Source organism: Notolepis coatsorum, assembly GCF_963971535.1.
Source record: "Notolepis coatsorum genome assembly, chromosome: 14".
NCBI classification, from domain to species: domain Eukaryota; kingdom Metazoa; phylum Chordata; class Actinopteri; order Aulopiformes; family Paralepididae; genus Notolepis; species Notolepis coatsorum.
In genome coordinates this window covers 11,251,662-11,277,548 of record NC_140178.1, presented here as the reverse complement: position 1 = coordinate 11,277,548, position 25,887 = coordinate 11,251,662, and the positions used below count along the sequence as shown (strand labels likewise).

Below are 25,887 nucleotides of genomic sequence, written 5' to 3'. Positions count from 1 at the left end.
TCTACTACTACTACTATTAGTACTTATACTACTAGTACTATTACTACTGCTACTATTAGTACTACTGCTACTACTACTAATACTTCTACTACTATTAATACTTCTACTACTACTACTACTACTATTAGTACTACTGCTGCTGCTACTACTACTACTATTATTACTACTACTGCTACTAGTCTACTGCTACTATTACTACTACTAGTCTACTGCTGCTACTACTACTACTACTATGGCTACTACTATTACTACTACTGCTACTACTACTGCTACTACTGCTACTACTGCTACTATTACTGCTACTACTATTACTGCTTCTACTATTACTGCTACTACTATTACTGCTACTACTACTACTACTACTACTACTACTGCTACTACTGCTACTACTATTACTACTACTACTACTACTACTACTACTACTACTACTGCTACTACTGCTACTATTACTGCTACTACTATTACTACTACTACTACTACTGCTACTATTACTGCTACTACTATTACTACTACTACTACTACTACTGCTACTACTATTACTGCTACTACTGCTACTACTGCTACTAGTCTACTGCTACTACTACTACTATTACTGCTACTACTATTACTGCTACTACTATTACTACTACTACTACTACTATTACTACTACTACTGCTACTATTACTGCTACTACTATTACTACTACTACTACTACTACTACTACTGCTACTATTACTGCTACTACTACTACTACTACTACTACTGCTACTAGTCTACTGCTACTACTACTAATACTGCTACTAGTCTACTACTACTACTGCTACTATTACTGCTACTACTACTGCTACTATTACTGCTACTACTACTACTACTACTGCTACTATTACTGCTACTACTATTACTGCTACTACTATTACTGCTACTACTACTACTACTACTACTACTACTACTACTACTACTACTACTACTACTACTACTACTACTACTCCTGCTGCTACTAATATCACTATGCAGGTGATGAAGAGTGAGGTTCCTTACACTGCTGTCCCTGGCAGGGCTCCTGGAGGCTGCTGATGACGAGGTGGACAGCGTTGACCGTATCGTCTGTCCCCTTGCCCAGGGACCTGGTCAGGTGCTTCATGTCCTTCAGCAGATGACCGAACAGGAACAGTCCCGGGTCGGGGACCGGAGGCTTGATGATGGCAGAGATATGCTGGAAACAAAGACGGACAGACTGAGGGGCGCGTTCACACCAGCCTAGTTTTAGTCAAACCCTGAATGGAACCCTGGGGCATTTACCCCCTTAGTTTGAAGCCCTTGAAGGAGGCAATTTTCGCCCTACATTGTAAAGCGCTTTGAGTCTAGAGAAAGGCACTATATGAATTATTAAATGATTACCTGTGCGTCCTTGGTGGCGCCCAGCAGCAGGGCCATGTGTGTGAGGAGACGGACCAGGTTGAAGGACACAGGGGACATGTCCTTGGTGTCCAACATGTCTGGATTGTCCCTGCGCCTCGGGTTGCCCAGGATGTGGCCGGTCTGGGTGCGGTCATCTCTGTGTTGAGACGGAAAACAACAATAAGACAAATACAAAAAAAAAAGCCTGTCTTTGCATCCATGTTGCATTTCTCTGTGTCGTTTGTATCGCGGATCGTGATACAAAATGTTGCCGTTTAAATATTGATAAATATTTGTTGTTATATATATATATAAACATGGGATTATCTAACATGATCTTCCGCACCTAAGCAGTTATAGTGATAAACATCTTGATCCAAAAGTGTTATTATCATCACTTATCGTGATGTGCAATGTATATTTATTTTAAAAAAATTCGTCACATCGTCCAACGCGCTAACTGTAGGGCCGGGGCCACATTGATCAGTCACTGAACGGACAGACATTTTACGGAGAGTATTACTGTCCGTTTTTTTTTTTTTTTTTTTTTAGAACCTAATGTAATCATGCCTTTGCAGAAACCAACAGCTTTGCTGATAGTAATGTATCCACCGATCCAACGGTCATATCAACATTCACTTTAGACACTTTAACCCTTTCACTACCACACTACAGAAGGTTAACCGTCTGTAGTGTGGTAGTGAAAGGGTCAACCATTTGTTGTGTGGCAGTGAAAGGGTTAAACACTTTCAACACTACACCATATATTTATCTATTTATTACGAACAGATTTGCATGACATCCCTACCTCATTCTGCATTTTAAAAAGCTTGCATTTGTACTTTATTGTTTGCATTTTGTACATCACTTTGTACTTTAGGTTGTACTTTAGTTTGTATATTTTGTATAGTGTTTGGCCTTGGTCTTTTAACTTTTTTACTGTATAAAGCACATTCTCAGGGGGCTCATACAGAACCAAGCATTTCACTGTAATGTACATTATATGTGACAAATAAAACAAAACTTTGAAATTTGAAACCAGTTCCAAAAGTTCAGAACGACACAAATCTGGCAGAGAGACGAACACCAGCTTTCAACCCTGTCCAACAAACGGATACTCCTCGATGGAAAACGTATTAAGAACAGACGTTTACGGACACAACGGATCAATGGATCAACCACTTACTCCAACTGAGATCTTTGGAACCCTGCGACAGGTACGTGGTTGATCCCCCCGATCTCAACCCCGCAGTCCAGACAACGACTCATCTCCACGGGCTTCCCACACTAGAGGAGCAGAGAAGTACGTTAAAACGACATACTATGATACCGTATAACAACCCCCTCATATCCTGCGTGAAACAACTGAGGTGCACTTACCTCCCCAATAGTGCAGGGGTGACCGTTTGGACAACCTGTCGGAACCAGGGGGGGGTGGGGGGTGGGGGAGAGAAATCTATGTTACAAAAACATCTGGTGATATATAACATCTATTAAATATCTGGAAAATATATAACATCTATTAAATATCTGGTAATATATAACATCTATTAAATATCTGGTCATATATAACGTTTATTAAATATCTGGAAATATATAACATCTATTAAATATCTGGTAATATAGAACATCTATTAAATATCTGGTCATATATAACATGTATTAAATATCTGGTAATATATAACATGTTAAATATCTGGTAATATATAACATCTATTAGATATCTGGTAATATATAACATCTATTAGATATCTGGTCATATATTAGATATCTGGTAATATATAACATCTATTACATGTGTGGTAATATATAACATGTTAAATATCTGGTAATATATAACATATATTAGATATCTGGTAATATATAACATCTATTAGATATCTGGTCATATATTAGATATATGGTAATATATAACATCTATTACATGTGTGGTAATATATAACATATTACAGCGTTGGACTCTATAGCGTTAGACTTTAGCGTTAGTTGTTCCTTGCAGACACTCACGGTACCACTGCAACGTCTCGCCCATGGCTTGTCGAGCCACTGCCATAATGTCCTCTGGCATGCTGGGTAGGAAGGCTCTCTGTAGAAAAACAAAGTTAAGACAGTCAAACTACTATCTATCAGTGACCCGAGAGGTGTGTTTACATGCACATTCATATTCTTATATTATATTTGAGATACTCAAGTACTCCCGTCTATGAGAAAGTATATTCGATTCCAATGTATAGATTACCATTAGATTAGATTCAAATGTACAGTATTGTCATTATACAGCACAAGTACAGTACAACACAAATAAGTTTGGTATCCAATCAGAGTGCAAATGTAACAGTAAAGTGCAAGTAATATACAATGTACAGGGTATACAATATATAAATGAGTACTAGTGAGTGTAGTGCTAATCAGATGTATGTACAGATGTGTAGTATAATATGTACAGTGATACAGGTATAAAGACACTATGGTAGTAAGTCATACTGGCCAGCAGCGTAACTAGTAAGAGTAGGATATGTAGAGATATAGATATAGTATCTACAGATATGTAAAAGGACTATGTGCAACCCATATTGGAATACTTTACCAAATCATTTTAGATCTTTAACCACATTTGGTCATATTTAAAACTAGCTGCTCAGGCTTTGAATTAATGTTGTTTTTGATCCATTGTTTTTGTCATAGGTTATGCTAATTAGTGTTGTTGTTGTTCAATTCTCTTTATATATTATCTTTATATATCTTTATATTTCTCCCTTGAAAACAAGATGCTACATCTCAAGGGATTGAGAAATAAGTTTAAATGATTTCCACATTCCCAACTATGAGAACCCAGAATATGATGGTTGGGATATGACATCATTTGCCTGGATACTGAGGCATGAAAACATTGTGTTTGAGAGTTCTATTTCAACCCTAATACTTATTCCTACAACGCCAATATTCCATTTAGCCATTTATATGGGCATATTTGTCATACATACAATGCATACAATGTGTAAAAGACCTAATCCATGATATGATCTAGTATCCAGAATAACATAGAATAATGAACATTATATAACTATGGTTACAGAATTATGAATGTTCTATATCTATGGTTACACCTCTATGACAAGCCAAAATGGCTGCTGTAAAAAGGGCCCATTGCAAAAGGCTGAACAAATTATATTCAAGTCAAATGTGATCCTTTACTGACATCTGGTGGTGGTCATTTGCAACTGCAGAATGTGCCGAACATAGGGTGCCAGCCAGTACTGGCTCAGAAAAAGCAAGAGGGCAAGCTAAGCCTGTATTTTAAAGTACTTGACTTAAAACTTAAAATGGTTATGACAGGGATTTATTATTAATATAATCACTGGCAAATTTTCATTTGTTTAAGTGGGGCAAGGAAAATATAAAACGGGTGTCAGATGACGCATGGTGGACCATAACAGCAGTGTTGCAGGAATGACCGTTAACATGGACAGTTTTCACTTCTCAGGGGGAATCCCTGCTTGGACCGGGGCGCAGTAATCACAATAGCTCTGGGGGCTGCAGCCATCTCACGTGGTCATCACAACGCATCACAGCACATTATGCAAATCCACCGTATTTCCGTAATGGACCACGTCCCCGTCCCCCGAGCTCCCACTCACCTGCATGTTGGCGGGCGTCATCGCCAGCTGCTGGAGGGGGGCCAGGATACCCTCCCGTCCGCAGACCAGGACGGTGGTTAGGTGGATGGACAGCTCCACCACCACGGCCTGGGCTCCGGACACCCCGGGCCCCACGGCCAGCTGACCCAGCTGGTTGTGCACCAGGGCCTGGGCGAAGGCCTTCATCTCTGGGCTGGCGAGGACGCGGGAGGTCTGGATGTAAGCCAGCAGGGCCTTGCATTGCTGTGGACACACAGGAGGGGAACATGATGGGACCGACACGGAGTGAGATTCACAATCATTCCTAAGTAGTACAATTAGGGATGTTGGCTGTTGGATATTGGCATTAAATATCGGAAATGATCGGTATCGGGTTTCAAAAAAATAAATAAAAGATTTTTGATTTATTTGTTACCTTTATTTACCCAGGCAAGCAAGTAAGAACAAATTCTTATTTTATTTATTGTGAAAAGTATGCATAATGTTGTGTTAATTCCACGACAAGAGATATGTAATGTTAATTACCTGAAATTATTCTGTTTTTTTGGGGGGGGAGGGAACCCCGCATATATCGGTATCGGAAATTAAGAGTTGGACAATATCGGGATATCGGTAAAAAAAAAAGCCAATATCGAACATCCCTAAGTACAATGACTTGCATTTTCCTTGGTCACGAGGGTGCAGAGACACATGACCGACACATTGGCAACAGGACAACTCAAGTGCAGCGCACAGTAACATAACACTTTGTAGGCCGCAACACAGACTATGGAGTCAGTATACATAGCACTTCACGGTGGCTCAACAAGCCATGGGATCGTTGCAGTGGTACCGTAAGTGTCTGCAAGGGACACCTAACACTGAAGTAGAGTCCAACACTAAAGTCCAACACTATAGTCTAACACTAAAGTCTAACGCTACAGTCCAACGCTAGAGTCCAACACTAAAGTCTAACACTAAAGTCTAAAGACAGTGTTGACATCTGTCTGCTTGAGAAAATAACATGTTCTGCAATAAAAATGATTGACGTGAGATGAACAGTTATTTTTAAATGTGTGATCTAAAGATAAACAAAGGGTTTTAAAAGTGTTATATTCATCTCCTCTTATAGTACCAGAGTATAGTATAGTATTTATCTTTTTTTTCTTTTTTTTTACGATTGGACCTTTTTCCCTGTGGTATCGAAAATGGTATCGAAGTATATTGATACTTTTCAAGGTATCGTATCGAAGTTCGAAATTCCAGTATCGTGACAACACTACCCCTAATGGATTTAGTACAAAATACATCACATGTTGCAATAGGTGGACTTGGGTGGTTTGATGGTTCACGTTAGGACTCACCTCTGGCTTGGGATGGAAGACGGCGTTGGCGAGTCTGTAGAGAGAGGTGACTTCTCTGAACAGAGCCAGGAGCAGGTAGACGGGCCTCCGCTGGGGCAGGCATCTACAACCCTGCGAAGGAGAGATCAACGAGCCAGAGGTTAGAGCAGGTAGACGGGCCTCCGCTGGGGCAGCAGGCATCTACAACCCTGCGAGGGAGAGAGCAACGAGCCAGAGGTTAGAGCAGGTAGACGGGCCTCCGCTGGGGCAGCAGGCATCTACAACCCTGCGAGGGAGAGAGCAACGAGCCAGAGGTTAGAGCAGGTACAGTAGACGGGCCTCCGCTGGGGCAGCAGGCATCTACAACCCTGCGTGGGAGAGAGCAACGAGCCAGAGGTTAGAGCAGGTAGACGGGCCTCCGCTGGGGCAGCAGGCATCTACTGTACAACCCTGCGAGGGAGAGAGCAACGAGCCAGATGTTACTAACTGAAGAGCGGATCCCGACATTAGATTACATTCAAATGTGTGTCATCATACAGCATGGGCGATATGGCCTAAAAATAAAATCTCAGGTATATATTTTTTTTTAATCCGATTTACGATTTTAATCGATTTTTCTTTTCTCTTGAAAACTAGAAACGCCAAGGAAATCATTCAAATAACCTTCGTTTTTATTTGACACAAAAGAATTATCAAACCAAGATGAATGTCCCAATAATTGAAGTGCAAACCTAACTTTCACCCATCTTCCCTTCACAAAAAATAATTTTATATATATATATATATATATATATATATATATATATATATATACAAAAGGTTACTCTTGATCAAACAAAGATGAATGTCCCTATTGGGATTAATAGTGCAATAACTTGCTTTTTCACCAAACTTCACTTAAAACAAATAAAAGGTGCCTCTTGATCATCAAACAAGAATGAATTTCCCTATTGGGATTAATAAAGTGCACATTTATTTTATTTTTTATCGATTTAAATTGTTCAAAATAGTCCTAAATCATTAATTCGAATTAATCGATAAAATCGATTTATTCGCCCAGCCCTATATACAGCACAACGAAAAGTATGGTGCAGTAGTAATATACAATGTAAGGTGATTAAACTGGATTAGTACTAACTGAGTGTAGTGCTAATCAGATGTAAGTACAGAGTTCTAGGGGCGACAGTGGCTCGGGAGGTAGAGCAGTTGTCTTGACAATCCGGAGGTTCCCGGTTCAATTCCCGCTCCTCCCGGGCAGCGTGTCGATGTGTCCTTGAGCAAGACACTTAACCCCTGATTGCTGGCGATGAGCAGGTTGGCACCTTGCATGGTCGCCTCCGCCGTCGGTGTGTGAATGCGTGAGTGAATGTGTTAGTGAATGGGTCAAATGTGAGGAACAAATTGTAAAGCGCTTTGGATAAAAGCATTATATAAAAAAAGCAGCCATTTACCATTCTAGTATAATATGTACAGTGATACAAGACAGTATGGTAGTAGTCATACTGGCCAGCAGTGTAACTAGTAAGAGTAGGATATAGTATCTACAGATATGCAAAAGGTCTATGTAGAGGTAAATACAGACAGGTGTGGATATATATGCGGTGAGAATAAATATATATATATTAGGGCTGTCCCCGACTAAGGATTTGGATGGTCGACTATGATTGGCCAAAATTTGCCATTAGTCGACTAAAAAAAATAAAATTAAAAAAATATATACCGGTATATATTTTTGGAATTTTTTATCATTCCATTTGGGCTGTGGGGGGTGCTTAATGTCTGAGGGAGTCGACTGAAGGCTTCTTGTCCTCTGCAAAAGCATGCAATTGGTCCACTGATGGATACATCTTGATATTTGTCTAGTCTAGTGTGTTCATTAGACGGGTGAAATCCTCTTTCAGTGCCTCTGTGCCTGTTTTCGTAGGCAGTTAGCCTCTGGTATGCGTGCCATTAGCGTTAGCCACGCTTCTAGGCCTCTTTTCTTTTGGAAAGAATGATAAAAAAAATAAAAATATTATAATTTTTTTTATTATTATTTTTTATATTCGACTAAGAGGTTGGCCAGTCGACTACGGCTCCTTTCGACCGATTAGTCGACTAATCGACTAATAGGGGTCAGCCGTAATATATATATATATATACAGCATTATTGTACATGCTATCATAGGAGCTATGGGTTATATGCAGGTGTACAAGTAAGTACCGGTATATACCGGTAGAGGGATTATATGCAGGAATGTTCAGACAAATATGGATATATATATAGGAAAATTGCTAGATTACCTCACAGGTCTCTTCCAGCCCATCCACTTTGCCTTTCATCACTGCTTTAGCCACGGCGTCTCTGATGGTCTTGTAGTCCTGGCCGCACACCAGGAACTGGTCTATGGGGCTACCAGCCTCAATCTTGAGGCGAATTGCAAGGACAATGGAAATGAATAACAGTAATAATAATACTCATAATAATAATAATAATAATAATAATAATAATAATAATAATAATAATAATAATAATAATAATAATAATAATAATAATAATAATAATAATAATAATAATAATACAACTTAATTTGTATATGTGACCCAGCACAGACTCTGGGTCCTGGTTGACCCAGAATAATAAAGACGGCAGCACGAGGTGTAATAATACCTGCTGCAGAACCTCCTCGGGGAAGAGCCAGCGGACGGATGTTTCTTTCACGAGTTTCTGGACAAACTCCACTCCCTGCTGGCTGCAGATCTTACGGATCAGATAGATGCGGTACCAGTCGTTGCCGCTGCGTGCGCACAGGTCCACGACGCTGGACAGGAAGGCCGAGGTGGCGTGCTGACGGTTCTCCTGGGCACCTGCTGAACGTCCAAAATGTGACATTAGAATTAGGGATGTCCGATATTATCGGCCGATATTGGCATTCAAATGTAATATCGGAAATGATCGCTATGGGTTTAAATATATATATATATATTTTTTTTAAATTACCCAGGCAAGCAAGTAAGAACAAATTCTTATTTTATTTATTGTCAAAAGTATGCATAATGTTGTGTTAATTCCACGACAAGAGATATGCAATGTTAATTGCCTGAAATTATTCAGTTTTTTGGGGGGGGGACCCCGCATATATCGGTATCGGTTGATATCGGTATCGGAAATTAAGAGTTGGACAATATCGGTATATCGGATATATCGGTAAAAAAAGCCAATATCGAACATCCCTAATTAGAATTCATACTTCTGTATAAGTTAATGCATTTACTTTTGAATTTTTTTAAACATTGCAAAAAATCACATCAGATCTTTGGAGTTAGGATTACCTGTTAAAACTAAATTAGTCCCAACACTTCTAAGATAACGTGTTCCTAGTTTTTGAAAAAAAAATAAAAAAATAACACTAACCTCTGTACTGTCACGGTCATACTCTTACTAGTATGCACTTTGCTACTAAGGAATCTACCATGTCTATATTATTACCTACTATGCACTCAAGACTGTAGGCACTCAAGTTCAACACTGTTTGACGAACAATCTTACTCACCCTTAGCTGCCAAGAGTCAAATGGTAAATTAATGGTGCATTAATATATAGCAGCTTTTATCCAAAGCGCTTTACAATTTGTTCCTCACATTTTCCACACTTCGACATGCTGCCCCCGGGAGGAGTGGCAATCAAAAGGGGAACCCTCCGGCTACTAGGGCTGCACGATTAATCGTTTTTTAATCGAAATCGCGATTTGGAATGATGCAATTATCAAATCGCCAAGCCTGCAATTAAATTTTTTATTTATTTTTTATTTAACCAGGAAGTCCCATTGAGATACAAGATCTCCTTTGCAAGGTAGACCTGGCCAAGATGACAGCAATAACATTTGCAATACATCACACAGCAATAAAATGTGCGATACATCACACAAGAACATAATAAATGTGCATGTATACAATACATCACATGTAAACACAAAGCAGAATAGTCTACATGATAGTAAAAGTGTATAATACAGGGTAATACAGTAATTTTGCAGTTGGGACCCGACTACAGAAAGCAGCAACATTCTTCTTGCAATTTTTTTTTTTAAATATGTTATAATCGCATCGCAAATCGCAATCGCAATATCTGTCAGAATAATCGCAATTAGATTATTTCCCAAAATTGTGCAGCCCTACCGGCTACCAGGCGCCCGCTCTACCTCCTGAGCCAAAACTAAGGAATCCACCTCGTCTATATTATTACTACTATGCTAATATGTGACCCGGCACGGTCTAGGTCGGATTGTGCCGGCAGAGAAGATTCTTCAGAAAAACTGAAATCGTTGCGCGATTCAGAAATAGGTCGAAATAAGAGATATTGGCATTTTTTAGTGCTAGCTAATTCATTACATTTATATAGCGCTTTTCTCTAGACTCAAAGCGCTTTACAACGTAGGGTTAGGGAAATTGCCTCTCCCTCTGGCAGAAGACTCCAAAGTCTCAGGTGCAGGACATCCCGTTTTAAAAACAGTACATATCCCGAGGCTGTCCGTCACCTGAACTCAAGTACAAATGTACAGGCACTTTGCACCACAAGGGCTAGCACCAGCCGACATGCACTTTAAGGCAATATGCACTTTAAACTGGAACACTGAGCAATTTATTTTTAGGTACTATAGCATTTTTTCTTTTTAATTGTTTGTGTACAACTTTTATTGTGGGGATTGTATTGCATGTATTCTTGTGTTTTTATATTGTATGTTTTTATAATGTCTGTACTGTAGGTGGCACCAAGACAAATCCCAATCAACCATGTGTTGAAATGGCAATAAAGTTTTCTATTCTATTCTATTCACCACCACTGGTAGCACCCCACCTTGGGCTACGCACAGCAGGCTCAATGGCTGCCATACACACTGGCACCCATCACACTACACAATGGCTGAACGGCTCAGGAGACAGGGATTGATATCAGCCAATTAAGGGGAAGGGATGAACAGTCTTCCACTGAAAATTAGGTCTGCCAAGACCCTACAGAATTTTAAAACACAGCTGAAGACTCACCTGTGTTTATTGGCGTTTTCTGAGGCTTGGTAAGCCAAACATCCCTGGTCGTGTCGTGTTTTTTTTGTAGTATTTTTGTATTTTGTATTTCTTTTAGTGTTCCTGTTTTTATATTGTACAGCACTTTGGCACAACTTCGGTCGATTTAAACGTGCTATATAAATAAAGTTGACCTTGACCTTGAACACTGGGGACACAAGACTCGACTCGGACTACAAAACACTGGCTGCATGTACCTGCAGCGCTCAGCGTGTCCACCAGGAGGCCGGCGGCCATGTCCAGACCCAGGCGCACCCTGGCCACCTGCTGCAGGTAGTCCACCGTGACGACGGGAGTGGCGGTGGCGGCGGACTGCAGCAGGTAGTCCCCCAGGAAGACGCTCTCGTCCTGCAGACAGGCCTGCTGCTCTGCGGCGCTGCGGAACTGCAGCCTCTCAAACATGGAGTCCTGACGTCAGGGGAAAACATGTCAGATCAGTTCGAGTTCACATCACAAGCTGCATCGCTGATGCAAGAGACACTACAGTACAGTGGCATGTCAGAATATTTAAGGTACATTAAAAACATTTTAGACTAGGCCGTTATATTGAACGACGGAACAACCACATTTTCGGCACTTTTCTCGGTCAAGCTATAGTCACTTTTCCGCACCTACTCCCGAACTCAGCATGCGCAGATTGATAAACCTAGATCTCTGGACAATCCAGAGAGACTCCGTGTGGCAATCTGCGCATGCTGAGTTCAGGAGTAGGTGCGGAAAAGTGACTATAGCTCGGCCGAGAAAGTGCCAATCGACTTGGGACTGGTCTCTCCGTGTTCAGGAGACTCGGGCGTATAAAAGTCTAAATTGGATGATGTCTCCCGCACCCCCACAGCCGTAGCTACAACCACTTAATGTCAAGGCTCTCATCCACATTCACTAATCCCCCCCCCCCCCCCCATGAGCTCAATGTAACGTGGAAGTGCAGTGGTCTGTTGAACCAGAAGTGCAGTGGTCTATTGAACCAGAGGTGCAGTGGTCTATTGAACCAGAGGTGCAGTGGTCTATTGAACCAGAAGTGCAGTGGTCTGTTGAACCAGAAGTGCAGTATTGAACCAGAGGTGCAGTGGTCTGTTGAACCAGAGGTGCAGTGGTCTATTGAACCAGAAGTGCAGTGGTCTATTGAACCAGAAGTGCAGTGGTCTATTGAACCAGAGGTGCAGTGGTCTATTGAACCAGAGGTGCAGTGGTCTGTTGAACCAGAAGTGCAGTGGTCTGTTGACCCAGAAGTGCAGTATTGAACCAGAGGTGCAGTGGTCTATTGAACCAGAGGTGCAGTGGTCTATTGAACCAGAGGTGCAGTGGTCTATTGAACCAGAAGTGCAGTGGTCTATTGAACCAGAGGTGCAGTGGTCTGTTGAACCAGAAGTGCAGTGGTCTGTTGACCCAGAAGTGCAGTATTGAACCAGAGGTGCAGTGGTCTATTGAACCAGAGGTGCAGTGGTCTATTGAACCAGAAGTGCAGTGGTCTATTGAACCAGAGGTGCAGTGGTCTATTGAACCAGAGGTGCAGTGGTCTGTTGAACCAGAAGTGCAGTGGTCTGTTGACCCAGAAGTGCAGTATTGAACCAGAGGTGCAGTGGTCTATTGAACCAGAGGTGCAGTGGTCTATTGAACCAGAAGTGCAGTGGTCTATTGAACCAGAAGTGCAGTGGTCTATTGAACCAGAGGTGCAGTGGTCTATTGAACCAGAAGTGCAGTGGTCTGTTGACCCAGAAGTGCAGTGGTCTATTGAACCAGAAGTGCAGTGGTCTATTGAACCAGAGGTGCAGTGGTCTGTTGAACCAGAAGTGCAGTGTTGAACCAGAGGTGCAGTGGTCTAATTGAACCAGAAGTGCAGTGGTCTGTTGAACCAGAAGTGCAGTGGTCTGTTGAACCAGAGGTGCAGTGGTCTATTGAACCAGAGGTGCAGTGGTCTATTGAACCAGAGGTGCAGTGGTCTATTGAACCAGAGGTGCAGTGGTCTAATTGAACCAGAAGTGCAGTGGTCTGTTGAACCAGAAGTGCAGTGGTCTGTTGAACCAGAAGTGCAGTGGTCTGTTGAACCAGAAGTGCAGTGGTCTATTGAACTAGAAGTGCAGTGGTCTGTTGAACCAGAAGTGCAGTGGTCTGTTGAACCAGAAGTGCAGTGGTCTATTGAACCAGAAGTGCAGTGGTCTGTTGAACCAGAAGTGCAGTGGTCTATTGAACCAGAAGTGCAGTGGTCTGTTGAACCAGAAGTGCAGTGGTCTATTGAACCAGAAGTGCAGTGGTCTATTGAACCAGAGGTGCAGTGGTCTATTGACCCAGAGGTGCAGTGGTCTGTTGACCCAGAAGTGCAGTGGTCTGTTGAACCAGAGGTGCAGTGGTCTATTGACCCAGAGGTGCAGTGGTCTGTTCATTGCATGGTTTCTATCCGCCGTACCTCCAGGCAGTTGATGTACAGGCAGTAGAGCTCCGTCTTGTCCGTCTCCTCCAGAATGTTACTCTGCTCTACTGCCGTCAGGTGCTGCTGCAGGTAGCCTTTCACCTCGTCAAAACTGATGACACAATCACAATAAAGATCATTAACAAACATCTGTCAAACTGCAGTATTGTAGTATTGTACAGTAGGTATTGTACAGTAGATATTGTAGGTATTGTACAGTAGGTATTGTATATATTGTACAGTAGGTATTATAGGTATTGTACAGTCGATATTGTAGGTATTGTACAGTATGTATGGTAGATATTGTACAGTAGCTATTGTACAGTAGATATTGTACAGTCATTATTGTAAATAGTGTACAGTATGTATTGTAGATATTGTACAGTAGGCATTGTAGATATTGTACAGTAGTAGGTATTGTAGGTTGTGTACAGTATATATTGTAGTTATTGTACAGTATGTATGGCAGATATTGTACAGTAGATATTGTAAATATTGTACAGTAGGTATTGTATATATTGTAGATATTGTACAGTGTGTATTGTACAGTAGATATTGTACAGTATGTATTGTACAGTAGGTATTGTAGATATTGTACAGTAGGTATTGTACAATATGTATTGTACAGTAGGTATTGTAGATATTCTACAGTAGGTATTGTACAGTAGATATTGTAGAAATTGTACAGTAGATATTGTAGGTATTGTACAGTATGTATTGTACAGTATGTATTGTAGATATTGTACAGTATGTATTGCACAGTAGATATTGTACAGTATGTATTGTACAGTATGTATTGTAGATATTGTACAGTATGTATTGCACAGTAGATATTGTACAGTATGTATTGTACAGTAGGTATTGTACAGTAGGTATTGTACAGTAGATTGTACAGTAGGTATTGTACAGTAGATATTGTACATATGCCAACATGCAGCAGCAGCCTCTCACCTGTACTTCAGAAGGAGCTTCAGAACCACAGATCTAACCACTGGGTTTCTGTCCACAGAGTCGTCGAATGGAGAGAGTGTCTTAGTCAGCATCTGACGATTTCCTGCTAAAAAGATAAGATGAGATAAGATAAGATAAGATATTGCTTTATTGATCCCTGTGGGTACATTTGGGTGTCATAGCGAGATGGGGGAGGGAGGAGGGGTGAGGGGAGGTACAGGTATGGGCAGGGAAATAGTAGAACGATGTAAAAATAGGCAATCAAATTTGATCTGAATATAGAAATATGAGAATAAATAAACAGTGTAAACAAAGGTGCAGATGAGTGCCCCATTGGTTATACTATACGTTAAAATAAATATAGGCAATAAAAAGACTTGAATCTGAAATATATACTATGAGTAAGAGTAAGAGTAAACCGTAGACACAAGGTGCAGTATACACACACAGCACCCTGATGGCATGATATACGTTGTAGTCCGTGAAGGATTACAAAAGTTGTAACTAAGACTAGGGTTGGGCACCGAAAACCGGTTCTAATAGGAACCGGTTCCTAACTTCCGGTTCTGGTTCAATTCTTAATTTCGATTCGTAAAAAAAAAATATATATATATATATATATATATATATATTTTTTTTTTACTTTGTTAATTATTACCCTAGTTAGAGTACAGCAACCAAATTAAACTGTATCAAGTCAACTGAAAATGTGAATAGTATGAAAAAAATTTAAGATTTTTCAAAAAAAATTATAATTTTCCTGCTAAATAAGCTGTGACCTGCTTTGACCTGCACTTCAAAGAATCGGAATCGAGAATCGTTTAGAACAGGAATCGATATCGAGAATCGGAATCGTTCAAATCCAAACGATGCCCAACCCTAACTAAGACTAAGACTCACCCGTTCACAGATGAGATAAGGTATCAGCTAAGAGGGGGGCAGTCCTAACACACACACACACACACACACACACACACACACACACACACACACACACACACACACACACACGCACACGCACACGCACACACACAGAGTGGGCGAGTCAGGAGAAAGCCTCACCTCCGACAATGGGCACAGTGTCGGCCTCCACCATGAGGAAGGACAGCAGGTGCAGGATGATGGCGGGACAGGGGGGACAGTTGTCCTTGAAGCACACGGTGGACACCACGTCTATGAAGAAGGCGTTGCACTGCTTCCTGAAGCGTGCGTGCTGGTTGACCAGAGTCCTGCGCAAAAATCATGAAACACTCTGCCCTCAGATACATCACGTCAGATCGGGGCTTTCTGCTCATCCGCTCCCAGCGTGTGGAATGCTCTCCCTGACCACCGAGAGCACCACAGACTGTGGATGTGGATGCTTTTAAAAACACATATTTTTAACACATTGGTCGCCAGAATCGCTTTCCAGCGTTATTGCCCGCCATGCGTTGACCGCCAACATCGCTGTACAGTGTTTTTGAGATCAATATTTCATTTTTTCCCCGCCATGGCATTCATAATTCATCCACCCAACCCCCGGTGCCCTAAATGGGACTGCAACGCCTCAATACCGCCGCCTGGTGGATGGTCGGGCGAGTTACACACTCAAAAACCGGTTAAGTGTCATCGGTGCGTCAAGGAAATTCCTCCGGCAGTCACATCTCGCTACGGGACTCCTGACAAACACTATAGTGCATATGGATCGCTGCCATAACGCAATAATCGATATGATTTCGGCGTTTATTGCGCCGTACAAACCGGAAATGGATGTAGGAGATCGGCGTCGAATAATCTGGATCTTTCTCCGCCAGTCTCATCGGCGCACGGTAAGAGAACAGTAACGTTATTTTCAACCCGATTGTGCATTTCCTTGTTTGCAAACAGTCTGATCAATATATCAACCCATAGTAAATAAAGCCGTTAGTGACGATCAAGGAATTATAAACGACCCCCCCCCCCTTTCCTCCACGCATGATGAAGCCTAATGTATACCGATCATATACATTTGAATTTTTTAATATAGTGTGTATGGGAAAGACACGCCAATCGATAATCTATATAGGGCCTATAACTACTGTTTTTGGAATTACAGCAGAAAAGATTAAAAACATACTTATATTCTCGAAGGTATTAACACAACAATGTATGAATGAAAAAATATAACGTTCCCACATCCTGAACGATAGATAATCCATGTTGAATGGGCCATAGTAATGTCAATATAGCAATACAATTTAAAAAGTTATAGCCCTGCAAAGAAGGTAAACATCTCCATAGGCTTTCAACAGTGGCAGAGAGTGGTATAAGATGGGCACAACCCCCGGCGCCCAATGTGTTAATAGAGCCTTTTGTTGACTTTTATCTAGTTTTAGCTCCACACATTTTATGTTCTTTTACTCTTTTACTAGTTTTAGTCTCGAACGCTGTTAGGCCATGCCTCCCACAGGCCGGCTGCAATGTGGACGAAGCCTTGCATCACGTGTCCCCTCCGGTACACGAGGATGCAGCCGTCGCATCTTTTCACCTGCACAGCGCGATCTCTCAGCGGCGAGGGTCTGTGTGGGAGGGTCACGCCGCCCCCGTCGCTTCCCGATTCTGCTGCGCAGGCGCACCAACCGACCTGTAGGAGTCGCTGTCCACAACGTCCAATCCCCACCCACCAGCTTCCCACCCCTAACACTGCCAATTGTGTTAGTATGAACGACCAGCCAAGCTGGTAGCAACGCCGAGAGCTGGGCTCGAACCCAGCGTCCCCTGCGTTAGTGGCGAGCGCCTTGCCCACTGCGCCACTTAGCCGCCCACTCTCTTGCTAGTTTTTATGTTCTTTTACACACACTGATCCTCGCCGATGGAGAGGCGCAACAAACACTGGTATTTGTTCATTTAAAGGTCCTTATTGGTAAGCTACCTCCTTATACTACATCATTATTGGAACCTATGGAACCTGTTCTAGTGACTGGCTGGTCCTTAAGGTTAAACCTTGATCTGCGACCTTTGTCAATCAAGTTGTACATGTTTTAATTGATTTGTTATCTTTACTTTCTCGACGTGACTGTAAATGAGGGAAAACTCAGTTGCCTTTTGAGTTTAAATAAAATGTTTGAAGTGAAATAGTTGAATATCCAGAGACCCGCTACACATTCATCCACGCTCCGGACGTTATGGGAAATGCGCTCCCCGTCTTCTCCAGAGTCAGACAGGAAGATAGATACAGATTTCCTCTCGGAGTTCAGTAGAAAGCTATGCTAGCTAGCCTAGCTTAGCACAAATTAATGGAAGCTGATATGAAGCACTAGCCTAGCTTAAAACTCAGGCAGGTGTTTTTGGCTAACATCTAGGCTAGCTGGTCCATATCCGCTTCCATTAATTTATGCTAAGAGGAAATTGGTATCCATCTCGTCTGACTCAGGAGAAGACGGTAAAACGCATTTCCCATAATAATTGGCGGGTTCCTTTAACTTTTTTTTATAAACTATGTTTTTTTTTTTTTTATCCACTTTTTCTCCCATCCCAATTTCGTATCATCCAATTCAACCCTCCCCTGTCACGAACGCTGTTTCTTGCCTCCCACAAGCCGGCTGCAATGTGGACTAAGTCATACATAGCACAAGTCCCCTCCGGTACTTGAGGTAACAGCAGTCGCATCTTTTCACCTGCGCAGCTCGATCTCTCAGTGGCGAGGAGTAACGCGTGGGAGGCTCACGCTGCCCCCGACACTTCCTGATTCTACTGCGCAGGCGCACCAACCGACCTGTAGGAGTCGCTGTCCACAACGCCCGATCCCCACCCTTCAGTTTCCCTCCCCGTAATACGGCCAATGTGTATTACAGCTAAACTGAAAGCAAATGTGGAGCGCTGGGCTCGAACTGACGAGCCCAGCGTCTCCAGCATTTCGTGGCGAGTGCCTTGCCCACTACGCCACGTAGCCGCCCCCATAAACTGTGCTTTTAAGGATTGAGAAACAGGTTTGGGCGTTATGATCAATATGTGTTATGATCAATATAGAAAAAAAACACTGTCTACCTTATGTGCTCGGAGGGCTCCATGGGGAAGTCATCTGGAACAGGCTGCATGCAGAGGGGACAGTACATCTGACCTGGAGTCAGCCACAGTTTGATACAGGCCACGCAGTAGATGTGGCCGCAGGGCAGGCTGAGGGGGTCGTGGGGGTCCACCATACACACCGGGCACAGCTGGAGGCCAAACCTGGATGGGATGCATGATTAGATTAGATTCTCTAATGACCACCCAGCCAGGCTGGTGGAATTTGTTTTCAGTGCAGTTACAGCATTGTTCCAACATAGAACATATAACATCACTTACAATTAGGGATGTCGGATATTATCGGCCTACCGATATTATCGGCCCATATCGGCATTAAAATGTGATATCGGAAAATATCGGTATCAAAAATCTTAATATTTTTTTTTAACATTTCTATAACCTTTATTTACCCAGGCAAGCAAGTAAGAACAAATTCTGATTTAATTTATTATCAAAAGTATGCATAATGTTGTGTTAATTCCACAACAAGAGATATGTAATGTTAATTACCTGAAATTATTCCGTTTTTGGGGGGGGGGAAACCCTGCATATATCGGTATCGGTTGATATCGGTATCGGAAATTTAAGAGTTGGACAATATCGGTATATCTGTATCGGTAAAAAAGCCAATATCGAGCATCCTTACTTACAATACATACATACTACATGCAGTTAAATACATAATTACAAAGACCACAATATCACAGTTTATGTCCATGTCCATAGCAACAGAGGTAGGGGGGGGGGTTGCCACAGAGAGTTCAGTGTCCGTATTGCAGTGGGGAAGAAGCCGTTTTTAAAGCGGGATGTTTTGGTGGTCAGGGATCTGTAGCGCCTCCCGGAGGGCAGCAGCTGGAAGATGTGGTGTGCTGGGTGAGTGGGGTCAGAGATCATTTAAATGTTGTAATGAGAGATTCACACTCAGTCTACCTGACCAAAGAAATACAGAAGAAACATTGATATCGAATAGTTTCATTTGAATTTAATCGATTCTTAAAATCCAGATATTTGAATCTATGCAGTGGAGATTTTCGCTTGACATTTTATAGCGTGCTTCCTGTCCTGCAGACGTCTCTAGTTCACCTCCTGTCCTGCAGACGTCTCTAGTTCACCTCCTGTCCTACAGACGTCTAGTTTACCTCCTGTCCTGCAGACGTCTCTAGTTTACCTCCTGTCCTGCAGACGTCTAGTTTACCTCCTGTCCTGCAGACGTCTCTAGTTTACCTCCTGTCCTACAGATGTCTCTAGATCACCTCCTGTCCTGCAGACGTCTAGTTCACCTCCTGTCCTGCAGACGTCTAGTTTACCTCCTGTCCTGCAGACGTCTCTAGTTTACCTCCTGTCCTGCAGACGTCTCTAGTTCACCTCCTGTCCTACAGATGTCTCTAGATCACCTCCTGTCCTGCAGACGTCTAGTTCACCTCCTGTCCTGCAGACGTCTAGTTTACCTCCTGTCCTGCAGACGTCTCTAGTTCACCTCCTGTCCTGCAGACGTCTCTAGTTCACCTCCTGTCCTGCAGACGTCTCTAGTTTACCTCCTGTTCTGCAGATGTCTCTAGTTCACCTCCTGTCCTGCAGACATCTCTAGACTTTCTGCTGAACTACGGAAAGTAATTTAACAAAATTACATCTTTTGACAACAATGGCAAATGCTGGTCCCGTGAAACCAGCGCAGCATCAAGCCTAAACTAATCGCCATTGAATCAAATCAAAATCGGGACCTTGTGAATCGACATGGAGCCGGGTAGTCAGCGCGCGATACCCAGCCCTAATATAGACAAGACGAGACAAGAGAGATACTGATGAATCTGCACCTGAAGATGTGTTTCACCGCTCCGTCCTTGCAGGCTTTGAGTATCTCAATCACCGCCTCGAACGCCTGCTGTGCCTTGAGGTCGGAGTTCTTCTCCAGCACGTGGCCCAGACCCCTCATGTGCTCCAGGACCAGCGGCTTCAGCTTCTGATCCACCTCCTCGATGCCCAGCAACATGTGCTCCACGAACAGGGAGAGGGAGAAGATGCGGTTCCATCCGGTGCTGAACGGAACCACAAGAAAAAAAAGATCATGAAAAGAACAGAATTAATGATAATGACCACTAAAAAACCCAATACAAATTCATTACGATAAACAGGGAGGTTGGGGGGGGGGGGGGGGGGGGGGGGGGTAGTGCAAATATTTTAGGAATGAATAGATAAAATATGGTGTGATGTTTAAAACATGTTAAGTGTTTAAAGTGAGTGTTAAAGGTGAATGTTTAAAGTGAATGTGTGCATGTGGATGTTGTGTGCAATGAGTGTAGAATGGATGAGTGTAGAATGGATGCGTTGTGGTGGACAACAGTTGTGATTGGAGGATCAAGAAAAGAGGACGAGGCTTGCGATATAGACCACTGCACTTCCGCGTTACATTGAGGTCATGGGAGAGAGAGAGCGGGGGGAGAAAATGAATGAATGTGGATGAGAGCCTTGATCTAGGTTCATCAATCTGCGCATGCAGAGTTCGGGAGTAGGTGCGGAAAAGTGACTATAACTCAGCCAAGAAAGTGCCGATCGACTTGGGCTTGGTCCCTCCGTGTTCAGGAGACTCAGGCGTATATAAAAGTCTATTGGATCATGTCTCCAGCACCCCCGCACAGCCGTAGCTACAACCACTTAATGTCAATGCTCTCAGCAACATTCATTCATTTTCTCCCCCCACTCTCCCTCTCTCCCAGGATTTCAGAATACCGGTAGTGTTGCGGTGGTCTATCTATACCAACAATTACCCAAACTGGAGAGACTTTTGGAAAAAAAAACAAGTCCACAACAAGGTTCCAACTCACTGGACTCTGAAGACCATGTCTTTGCTCCTCTCTCCGTAGCGCCTCACGCTGTCCTCCGCGCAGACGGACTCGATGGGGACCTGCAGCCTCTTGACCTGCCTCAGCCACGCGTGCCGCTGGGCGTCCGTGTCCAGGGCCTGGGGCTCCAGGTACTCCACGCAGGCCACCGCGGCGTACACGTCCAGCACCTGAGGAGGAGGAGGAGGCAGGAGGACGCGGTCACCACACCTCAATCCACCTCCACACAATCCTGTATACTTTACCTACTCATAGTATATATTAGGGGTGTAACGGTACGCGGATACGTACTGTACCGCCTCAATGTGGTCCTCCGGTACAGTACACGCTGTGCACCGAACAATTGCAACGGTATGGAACCTTTTTTTGCGGAACTTAAATCCCCCCCGGCCCTAATATAACGTGCACAACTAACCGGAGGTTGTTTGTTCCTCGCGCGCAGCTACACTGAACGAGAGCTGTAATTCAGCATAGCATATTAGCCCGTATGTCAAGTCAATACTAACTGACCAGCCAGAGGCCATGTCATTGTTCAACTTTATCGCAAACTTTATCACGCATTTGAAACGGCATCACGCGAATGTGAATATCACTGGTACACGGAAGAAACTGATCCTAGTGCAAACCCAGCTCCCCGCTCCCAAGCAGCATCTCGCTCTTAATTCAGACCGGGCCAAAGCAATAACAAACGCCATAGGTGTTTTTATAGCAGCAGATCTGCGACCATACTCCGATGTCGAGAACACTGGGTTTAAGCACATGTTAAAAGTAATATAGCCCCGGCCGCTACCTAGTTCCCTCTCGTCCGTATTTCAGCCAGCAAGTCATACCAGCTCTATAAACTAGCCCCGTTCGTGACTGTAGCAAGCCCTGCCCCTGTATTCAAGCAGGGCTTGCTCATGAAAGGGGCTCTGTATAAACAAACACACGCTACAGTTGTCCAAGGCATCTGCTATATAATAATCTTCAGATTTACTTTAAGTGGTATTAGTAGGTTACAGCAGTAAGCATTAGTTTGCTCAGTAAATTATGGCCAATTTGTTTTATATTGTTTAATACAGTTAAATAAATAAATAGATAAATGAGAAGCAATTTTTTTTTTCTGTCTTTTTTTTTTACAAAGCATAGTTGTAGAACCTCCAAACTGACCGAAAAGGTATAGGCTGAAGCCGAGGCTTATAAATGCCTACCCTTTTTACATTACACTATTTACACACAAAAAAATACAAAAAATAAACATAATTCAGTATATCATTTAGCAAAGGTTACAAACGTTTCATAGTTTTATGTACAAAACGTATACAATTTTTTTTTTTTTTTAAGTACTTTTTATATACCGTACTTTTCGGACTATAAGCCGCGGCTTTTTCCCCCATTTTTCGACCCTGCGGCTTATATAACGGTGCGGCTTATATGTGACTCGATGTGACCAAACTCGAAAGTGTAAACATCTAAATATTGCTTTTTTGACTGCATTGAAATGTTATTTATCTGTTCCCTTATTTGCTAAACTTAATACAACTTGTAAATGAGTTAATGCTTGTTATTTGTCCGACAGTATTGTGTCCCAATGCTAATTACATATGGTAATTAAACATTAAAACACCTGCGGCTTATAGTCCAGTGCGGCTTATATATGTACACATCATTCAATTTAGCTGCTGCGGCTTATAGTCAGGTGCGGCTTATAGTGCGAAAAGTACGGTATATGTTACAAAGGGTCAGATTAAACCGAATATATATATTTATTGCCTGAGATTCCATGTATAATATCTGCATATCGTTTGATATCCCCTGTATATTCCTTGTACAATATGCACTGAATATCCCTTTAGTCTAGCAGGACAGACCATAATATTCATTCCCCTATTGGAAGCGACCCCCTGGCGCCAGGTACCGAGTAAAGCCTTACCCCCTCGAGCGGACTTGAAAGCTACCGCCTCGGACTCGCCCAAACATGCCCGCTTTCGCCCACGGCTACGAGACCGAGAGGCGACAGAAATGAGATAGGCACTATTTGTCCACCGTGGATATAAATATGGCGCAAGAATACAGAACTCCCCTTGCAGTTCCCGTTCAGTTCGCCTTCAGTTCAGTCTGGTTCAGTTACCGAGTAAAGCCTTACCCACCACGCAACGTGCGGTACAGCAGGGCTCGTATCGCCCCAAATAGAGTCGTATTATCCTAATACCTTTGTTCAAGGTACCGTTCGCTATTTACTAGTAAAAGCCTTCATTACGAGTCAAAGACCACGTGAAGTGAGTAATTGTGCGTCTATACAGAGCACTTATAGCCGCGTGCAAATAGGAGAGACCAACGTCAAGTTCAACTCTGAACCACCGCGCACTACCGCGCAACACGGAGGATTTACCCCGCCAGCAGAGCCACTTTCCGGCAAGGTTTATTCTTCAGTGCTTTGACTGTGGCGGCTGGAGCAGAACCGTCTGCCCACTGCCACTGTGGGATCTACACCTGCCCGTGGGACCATCGCCCAAGCCCGTCTCTGCCGGAGCAGAGACTTGACGGCTCTCATCTGCGCGGAGCGCACCCTGGGATCACCACTGCTTTCCCCGCTGCCACAAGGGTGACATCGCCCCCTTGAACCCTAGACTTGCATAGAGCTTTGGCCCCCTCTGCTGGCTTACAACCGGTAGTACACCCTTTCCCAGAATAACCAGATCTAATTACCTTAATATTCACTATTGATTTGACTGCACATTCTTTGCCTTATAAGCGCAATCTAAGTACTGTAAACAATCCCTTTTATGTAATAAATATTGTAAACTAGTATTCTGTGTGGAAAACCCTGTTATTGTGCGAGTGTTGTCATCTAGAATACCTTTGTACGGTGTTGGCCAGTAATGTACAAGTCGGTAGTGATTCAATGATATCAGTACTTGATTAATACAGTCAGGGAATTGTACCCCTCAGTTACAGTATATATATATACGGTATATACAGTATATGTTTTTCTTTTTCCCTTTTTTCACTATTTGAACACAGAGACTCCCTCCACTCACCAGCTCCATGCCCTCTCTGACTGCCTCCACACTCATCAGCTCCATGCCCTCTCTGACTGCCTCCACACTCATCAGCTCCATGCCCTCTCTGACTGCCTCCACACTCATCAGCTCCATGCCCTCTCTGACTGCCTCCACACTCATCAGCTCCATGCCCTCTCTGACTGCCTCCACACTCACCAGCTCCATGCCCTCTGACTGCCTCCACACTCATCAGCTCCATGCCCTCTCTGACTGCCTCCACACTCATCAGCTCCATGCCCTCTCTGACTGCCTCCACACTCACCAGCTCCATGCCCTCTCTGGCTCCCTCCACACTCACCAGCTCCATGCCCTCTGACTGCCTCCACACTCACCAGCTCCATGCCCTCTGACTGCCTCCACACTCACCAGCTCCATGCCCTCTCTGACTGCCTCCACACTCACCAGCTCCATGCCCTCTGACTCCCTCCACACTCACCAGCTCCATGCCCTCTCTGGCTGACTCCCTCCACACTCATCAGCTCCATGCCCTCTCTGACTCCCTCCACACTCACCAGCTCCATGCCCTCTCCGACTCCCTCCACACTCACCAGCTCCATGCCCTCTCTGACTCCCTCCACACTCACCAGCTCCATGCCCTCTCTGACTCCCTCCATACTCACCAGCTCCATGCCCTCTCTGACTGCCTCCACACTCACCAGCTCCATGCCCTCTCTGACTCCCTCCACACTCACCAGCTCCATGCCCTCTCTGACTCCCTCCACACTCACCAGCTCCATGCCCTCTCTGACTCCCTCCACACTCACCAGCTCCATGCCCTCTCTGGCTCCCTCCACACTCACCAGCTCCATGCCCTCTCTGACTGCCTCCACACTCACCAGCTCCATGCCCTCTCTGACTGACTGCCTCCACACTCACCAGCTCCATGCCCTCTCTGACTGACTGCCTCCACACTCACCAGCTCCATGCCCTCTCTGACTGACTGCCTCCACACTCACCAGCTCCATGCCCTCTCTGACTGACTCCCTCCACACTCACCAGCTCCATGCCCTCTCTGACTGACTCCCTCCACACTCACCAGCTCCATGCCCTCTCTGACTCCCTCCACACTCACCAGCTCCATGCCCTCTCTGACTCCCTCCACTCACCAGCTCCATGCCCTCTCTGACTGACTCCCTCCACACTCACCAGCTCCATGCCCTCTCTGACTGACTCCCTCCACACTCACCAGCTCCATGCCCTCTCTGGCGTGCGTGTTG

The 25,887-nt window shown here is 43.6% G+C and overlaps 1 protein-coding gene across 1 annotated transcript in view; it reads right to left on the bottom strand.

Annotated features, from left to right (window-relative positions):
• Nucleotides 1-25,887, bottom strand: part of LOC311240195 (E3 ubiquitin-protein ligase rnf213-alpha-like) — a 128,667-nt gene that overhangs the window by 23,294 nt on the left and 79,486 nt on the right. Inside the window, 17 exon segments of the mRNA XM_084328737.1 lie at nt 1,019-1,193; nt 1,379-1,535; nt 2,565-2,665; nt 2,759-2,793; nt 3,386-3,464; nt 5,017-5,259; nt 6,360-6,470; nt 8,622-8,744; nt 8,989-9,188; nt 11,600-11,810; nt 13,807-13,921; nt 14,761-14,866; nt 15,823-15,989; nt 18,766-18,948; nt 20,601-20,822; nt 21,609-21,796; nt 25,857-25,887. Coding sequence (XP_084184863.1) covers nt 1,019-1,193; nt 1,379-1,535; nt 2,565-2,665; nt 2,759-2,793; nt 3,386-3,464; nt 5,017-5,259; nt 6,360-6,470; nt 8,622-8,744; nt 8,989-9,188; nt 11,600-11,810; nt 13,807-13,921; nt 14,761-14,866; nt 15,823-15,989; nt 18,766-18,948; nt 20,601-20,822; nt 21,609-21,796; nt 25,857-25,887 — 2,447 coding nt within the window.